We start from the raw sequence: 7,124 nt of genomic DNA, 5'->3' as shown, positions 1-7,124 counted from the left end.
TGGGGAAAGGAATAAAAATCCCCGACCAGAGGGACCGGCTCACCGGGCTGCTTGGAATTGACTGTAACGTGTCTGTGTGTTGCCCTCCGCTGGACTCGTTCCAATTTTCCCATGGAATCATCTGTCTGCCGCACACCTAGGCCGAGTGGGTGCGTCTATGCAAACACGGTCTGCTCCTGGAGTCTTTCCCCCCAGCTCCCCCCTGGATGTCAGGGGATGGTTCACTCACACCCTGCTTACAGCTGTGACCTCTCCAGCCCCCACACTCTGCATCATTCACCGTTCTAGAGCTGGCTCGGCTCAGCTCGGCAGACATGTAATTAGGACACTCAGCAGCATCCTCCCCATCAGACAGGTGCTCCCAGAAGACAGTAGAAGCCCCTCTCCTCTCCTTTCTCGTCCTCTTGTAACCAGACTCCCTCACCCAGCTGTGCCTGACTGTGAGCAGGGAGTGGGCAGCCCCCTGCCAGGCAGGCGGGAACAGGCTGCCTTGTCCCCGCCCCTGAAATCCTTGTGCCTCCCTGCTGTCTCCAGGCTCCGGGGGCTGGCTGTGCTCTGTCTCAGCCATGTCAGGTGCATGTGTGACGGAGCAGGGAGCGGGGCGGGTTTGCCCTGGGAATGGAGCCTGGGAGTTACATTGAACTACCTGAGCTGTAACCTGAGCCAGGAGGGGGGTGGGGGACGTGACACCTTCTGCCCGGGAGCCGGAACAAAGGAGAGGAGGAGCAGAGGGGAGGGGGGAGAGCTGCTGGAGGGATTTGGGAGTTTTCAGTTTTGGGCTGGGAGGTGCAACGCAGGGAACCCCAAGCTGGGGTCTAAGCTCCCTGCACTCCCCAAAAGGACTTGATTGAGGGGTCCTGGTTGTACCTACAAGCTCTGCTGTAGACTGTGTTCCTCTTATCCAATAAACCTTCCGCTTTACTGGCTGGCTGAGAGTCACGGTGAATCGCAGGAAGCCGGGGGGACGGGGGCCTGAGTCCCCCACACTCCGTGACAGCATGTGCGGTTGTGCACACCTGGGCAGGGTACGTGTGGGGGCAGCTGCACCCACAGACCCTGGCTAGAGCCACCAGAGCGACGGGCAGTGAGCAAAGGAGCGAGCCAGGGGGATGAACCTGCCAAGGGGCGTCCCAGGAAGGGCCCGGCTCATGGGAGAGAATCCGGCACCTCCAGGGAGTCCAGAGAGGGGCAGGTGGGAATCACGTCTCAGCAACAGCTTCACCCCAAGGGCCAAGAGCGATAAAAACATCAGAGACTCATTTGCTTACCATGCTAGAGCTTTACTGGGAAAGGAACTAAACTGCAGCGTCTGGGGCACGAGCAGCGATTCTCGGGTGGTAACCGGAGAGCGAGGGGAGATGGAGACAGAGACGGCGCCTCTGCAGCCCAGCAAACAGTCCTGACACCGGGTGAGACGCTCTCGAGAGACCCCAGAACAATTCCGGACGTGGGGGGGGGGGGAGGCAGGAGCCCTGGGGCTGCAGAGTGGGGTCACGGTGCTGCTGGGTCACCGGACACCGTCGCTCCTCACGGCTTTGCCCACGTTCCGTCACTTGATCCGGGTGAAAACGTTTGTGCCAACCCTGCGGGGAAGCGCAGAGCTGTGGTTACTGGCCCAGCAGGGGGAAAGGAGGCAGGGGCAGAAGGTGCATGAGCCTGAGGAGAGAAGCCCGAAGAGGGACACCCCATCCCCAGGGCGCCCGGCCTGAGTGCTGAGCACCGCTGTCTGGGGAACGCCCCTCCTCCAGGCTCCATCTCACGGGGGTCCCAGCAGCGCCATGCAGGGGCAGGTAAGGGGCTGGCAGGCAATTCCTACAGGCGCTACCTCACAGGGGCACCCAGCCGCCAGCCCAGGGAGGCAGCGTGGCTGTGGGCTCCCTGAGACCGGAGCTAATCAATGTTTCTCTTAATGACTTGAACAATGGCTTGGCGAGTGGGCTTATACAATGTGGGGGTGACACCAGGCTGGGAGGGGCTGGGAGCACTTGGGGGGCAGGATTAGAATCCAGAGCGACCTTGAGAAATTGGACAATTGGTCTGAGTTCACCTGGATGAAATTCAAAGAAGACAAGTGCAAAGTACTTCAGCCAGGAGCGAAAAATCCTGTGCACAGCTGCAAAGTGGGGATTATCTGGCTAGGAGATCGCACTGCTGAAAGCGAGCTGGGCGCGTACTGGAGCACAAACTGAACATGAGCCCACAGCGTGATGCAGCTGGGGAAAAGGCTGCTATAATCGAGGGCTGTGTTAACAGGAGCGTGGCATGTACGACACCGGAGGTGATTGTCCCGCTCTCCTCAGTGCTGGGGAGGCCTCAGCTGGAGGACTGGGCCAGTTCTGGGTGCTGCACTTTAGGAAAGATGTGGAGAAATTGGAGAGGAGCCAGAGGAGAGCAACAAACGATCAAAGGTTTAGAAAAGGCAACCTGAGGAAAGGGTAAAAATACTGGGCATGTTTAGTCTTGAGAACAGAAGAGCGAGGGGGGACCTGACGGCTGTCTGCAAATATGTTAAGGGCTGTTAGAAGAGGACGGGGATCAGTTGTTCTCCACGTCGGCTGAAGGTGGGACGTGAAGCAATGGGCTCCCTCTGCAGCAAGGGGAGTTAGGTTAGCTCTTAGGAAAAGCTCTCTACCGATCAGGCAGTACTGCAACAGGCTACCAAGCAGCGTGTGCAGTGCCCATCCCTGGAGGTCTCGAGCAAAGAGGTGGGACACGCCCTGTCTGGGACGCTCTAGGTGTACGTGGTCCTGTCGCAGCCTGGCAGGATGGAGCAGGTGGCCTCTCGAGGTCCCTTCCAGCCCTACATGTCCAGGATTCTGCGAGACTCACAGCCTGTTCCGGGGCCTGGCTTGGGGACAGTTTTGGTGCTGAAGCCGCTCCCCGTGCAGAGGCCTTGCTCCTGTTCCCAGTGCGGGCTGTGCTCCGGCGCTGACAGACACAATTCACGGCCTCTCGGCCAACGCTACAGGAGGCTTAGGACTTCTGGGGTTTTTCTGATGGTCCTGTCCCTGTGTTCTCTCCTTCTCCTCCCTGGCAGGGTAAAGCTCCCAATGCCCAGTGCAGGAGCGTCTGGGGAAGACACGCTGCTGCCCCACTGCAGCCCAGTGCCTGTCTCCTCTGGCCACAGGACTGTTCCCCACCCCATCACCTGAGTCTCCTCCACACAGGCTGGGACGGGGAGCCCAGACCACCATAGACCTCTCTGCTCCCCGGGGAATGAGGATTCCCAGTCACTCACGTGGTTGCTTTCCAGTTATCCTCTGCAGATTTGACCTTCTCTCGCAGCAGCCACGTGGTCTGCAGAGTTTCCTTCCCCTGATCATCCAAGAAGCACTGGCCCACAAAGACGGTTGTCGAGTCTGCCAGGGAATCGAACAGGAGTTAGAGCGAAAGTCAGCGACACTCGGCCCGAGACCCCCAGAGCCCTGGTGTCCCCGGACAGTGCCCACGAGCGTGGGGAGGGAGAGGGAGTGCTCTGAGTGCCAGTCGTGTGATGATCTCACGCTCCTGCACGTCTCTCTCACAAGCACGTCCCAGGCACCACGCCGAGCCTGGGAGGTGGGGCTGGACAGTGATCTCGTACGGAAGGGAAGTGACCGGCCAAGGCCCCAGTGAGTCACTGGCAGTGCCCAGGATGGACCCCAGGAGCTCTGACCTCACAGGTCTTGGCTACGGGGACCATTTCCAGGGAAGCGCCTGGTGCACACCAGCCCCGGGGGTTTCACCGCTGCATGGGTCAGACTCACAGGGAGCCGGCACTTGGGCTCCCTTTGCTGGAGCTGAGATCATGCGAGGGCGACAGTGGACACTTCCTGGAAAGAGTCTGTGCGGCTGCAGACCCAGCTAGACAGACCCGTCCGGCTGTCAGAGGATTTGGGAGGAGATGCGACGGTGCATTTAATTGATTGTTCCAATATTGTCACAATCAGTTTGGAGGTTGGGCCCCAGGGAGATAGCTGAGCGCCCCAGATCACGTGGCCAGGCCTGGTGTGCCGACGTGCTCGGCGCTCACAGCTGCACGTGGTTAGTGGGAGCTGCAGGTGCTCAGGACGTCTGACCAACCAGGCCCTGTGTGTCCTACGCTAGGCACCCAGCCGCTGAGGCACCCCAATTCCTGGGGCGTTCTGTAAATTTTGGCCTTAATCTCTGTGCCTCAGTTTCCCCCCCGTCACTGGGGTAATGCCATTGTCCTCCCACTGGGGTGCAGTGAGATCATTAAATGTTTCTGACAGGCTTTGACACCATGGACAGAACTCTCCTCTCGACAACGCGAACCCCGCTCGTAGGGGGTGGAAGTATTTTGTCGGCACTTTTGTCGGCACAAACAGCGTTTACACTGCCCGACTTTTAGCGACTCGGCCGTGTTGCTCAATACTGTGTAGTGTAGAGAGAGGCTAAGGGTTGTTCTCAATGTGGCCGTGGCCTCGCTGTAAGGAGCCGTCCTGCGTATGGGCAAGAATGTCGACAACGTGGCAAATGCAACCACTTTGCCAAAACGTGCCCCACCGGGACGGAAGTGTCCCAGGGCAAACGGCTGTTCCCCGCCCAGAGAGGCGGTGTGACGACGGCAGCGACTTTGGCGCAGGAACCAAAGTTACTCAGTGTCGGGGGGCGGGGGAGGATCCTGCTCCGTGATGAGCCGGATCACCCACAGCGGGTTGCTGGCCAGGGGCCGGGTCGGGCAGCCGGCAGCACCGAGCTGGGCAGTTCTCAGCTCCAAGCTACGTGACGCGTTCCCGGCTACTCAGAACAGTCTCCGGTGTCTCTTGTGAGAGTAGAGAATTGGCAGCAGCTATTGCAGGAGGCAAAGGACTGAGGAGCCGTGGCAGAGGTCAGGGCAGAGGAAGGGCAGGGGCGGGGCCGTCCCTGTCCTTTGTTCCCAATGTCTCACAGCTCTTTCAGAGCCCTGCCCGGAGGGGGAGAGGAGAGAGGGTTTCAGCGGGGGAGGGAGGCTGCTGGGCACATGGACAGAGGCAGTGCCAGGCCGAAGGGGCGACCTGAGACAGGCAGGGCAAGGAATGGGAGGAGGAGGCAGCCAGGGGAGAGGAGAGGACATGTGGGGGGGAGCCGGGTACTGCCCCAGGTGGAGCTGGGGGGATTTCAGCCTATCCATTGAGCACCGAGTTCCTCTCCCTGCAACCCCCCCGCGCCGGTCCCCGAAGCCATTGGGCCACATACCTGAGACCAGCCACGTGACAGTGAACCCGAAGATCGGCTGCTCCTGGTTGTCGACCTGCTGGGATCCTTTCATGGGCGACACGAGGATCTGCTTTCCTGCGGTTGACACGTCTGTGTGGTACAACCCAGAGAACTGCCCGGCCTCGTTCACGGCAGAGATGGTCATGTTAGAGCCCAGCTCGTTCCGCCAGGTTCCAGACAGGATGCACTGAAAGGGGGGGGCGGGTCAGCAGGGAGGGCGTGGGGGGGTCAGGCGGGTCAGACGCCCGGCTGAGGCCGTGACCCCGAGAGCAGAAGACGACCAGTGACAAAGGGGGTCTGTGTTCTGACTCCTGGCGATTGAGGGAAACCGCCCCCCCATTTCTATCTGTGATTGTCTCATGCTGCAACTTCAAAGTGAAAAGCAGAAATAAAACCCTCCCAACCACAGCACCCGGTCCCCGTCCCCAGCCCACCTTCCCCTCCCCGCACACAACGAGGGGAGTGTCTCGGAGGCAGGGGAGACAGCAGCTGTCTGTCCCCCCGGAGCAGCAGGGCCCCAATGGGCCCTAGAGAGGTGTCAGTTCCCTGCTGCTGGCGCCTCTCCCAGTTCCCCGGAGCAGGTCTGCACTGGGACTGCTGGGCACGAGGACAGGACAAGTGCAGCAGCGAATCATCAGGGATGTGCTGTCTCTGGCACCACCCGGGGGTGCTCTGGGTGCCGTCTGCCCGGTCGTACCCCCATGGCCCGGGGATGGATCCGCAGCTGAGCTGCCCCTGCCAAGTCTGCTCAGAAAGGCCAGTCTCCATAGTGACTCTGGCCTGGGACATTTCTGTTCTGAGAAGGCGAATTCCCAGGCAAAGCAGCAGTGATATCTGCCCAGTTCTAGCCCCCGGCGGCTCAGGCAGACAGGCCCCGCGAGCTGGGAGCTGAGACCCGGGAGCTCTCAAAGGAGAAAAGGGGTTTCAGAGTTTAGGGAATTGCTCAGTCTTGTTTTAACTCTGCTGGCTGGGATAACGCGGAGCTCTGAAAAGTGAGCCTGCTGCTTCCCGCCCGTTGCACTGAGTGTCCTGCTTGGCCGCTCCCTCAGGGAGACGGTCCAGGTGCCCGCGGGTGGCTAGAGCTTTGTGAGCGTGTGCCTCGGGCACCGGTGGGGCTCCCTGGCTTGGCCCTGCCACCGCCTCAGGGCGTTTATTGTCTGGCACGAGAATTCTCGCCACAAGGAAATAACCTGCCTGGACTGAGTGGGGTGTGCGGCGTTCAGCCCGCATGTTGCTGTGACAGACAGACAGACAGACATTCCCTTGAGAGCATAATCCCGGCGTGGGAAAAGGCCCCACCCTGCCCTCACCTCCCCACGGTCATTGCAGTGTCTGATCCATCGCCCATCGCTCCCCTCAGTCTCTCAGTGCTCCCTGCCCAGCCTGACACCCCAGAGCGCTCACCCAGCCCCCTCGGCCCCTCACCCAGCCCCCTCGGCCCCTCACCCTGCCCAGTACCTTTTCCTGTGAAGAGGTGCTGAGGGTCACAAGAGCCAAGGCGAGGACCAGAGAGAAGCCTGTTTTCCCCATTGTTACTGCGAATGGAGGCTGCCCGCAGGTGCCAGGTGAGTCTCCTTCCAGGGACTGGTGTCTGGGGCTCCCACTCCGGGCACTATTTATAGCCCTTAACACAGGTGGGGCTGACACCTGCACTGGTTTCTTGCTGACCAGCTGTTTACACAAATCGATATTTTGTTTGCTTAAGGTTAATTTCCCAGGAAGAGAAAGAGAAAGTGAAAAGGGCCGTGTGACCTGGGCAGTGATGTGCAACTTCTTACCGAACGCGAGTCCAGGACTGTCGCTCTCTCGGTACCCTGATGCCCGGAGCGTCTGTTGAGTCCGTGTGAAGCGATGGAACCAGGCCCAGGCCTGGCTGAGAGCACTTTGGTGCAGAGGCTCATCAGGTTCGCTCCTCGCTGGGCTCT

The 7,124-nt window shown here is 60.2% G+C and overlaps 1 protein-coding gene across 1 annotated transcript; it reads right to left on the bottom strand.

The window, feature by feature from the left end:
- Nucleotides 1-1,259: 1,259 nt before the first annotated feature.
- LOC101938182 (avidin-like) lies at nucleotides 1,260-6,812 on the bottom strand. The gene is made up of 4 exons (XM_065598557.1): nucleotides 6,658-6,812; nucleotides 5,179-5,386; nucleotides 3,239-3,359; nucleotides 1,260-1,583 (listed from the first exon to the last, which is right to left on the bottom strand). The coding sequence occupies exons 1-4, from the start codon at nucleotides 6,727-6,729 to the stop codon at nucleotides 1,550-1,552; spliced, it is 435 nt and encodes a 144-aa protein (XP_065454629.1). The 5' UTR covers nucleotides 6,730-6,812; the 3' UTR covers nucleotides 1,260-1,549.
- Nucleotides 6,813-7,124: the final 312 nt, after the last annotated feature.

The sequence above is a fragment of the Chrysemys picta genome, chromosome 6 (assembly GCF_011386835.1).
Source record: "Chrysemys picta bellii isolate R12L10 chromosome 6, ASM1138683v2, whole genome shotgun sequence".
Classification (NCBI taxonomy): domain Eukaryota; kingdom Metazoa; phylum Chordata; order Testudines; family Emydidae; genus Chrysemys; species Chrysemys picta.
The sequence above is the reverse complement of the archived record's forward strand: the minus strand, read 5'-3'. Positions and strand labels throughout refer to the sequence as shown.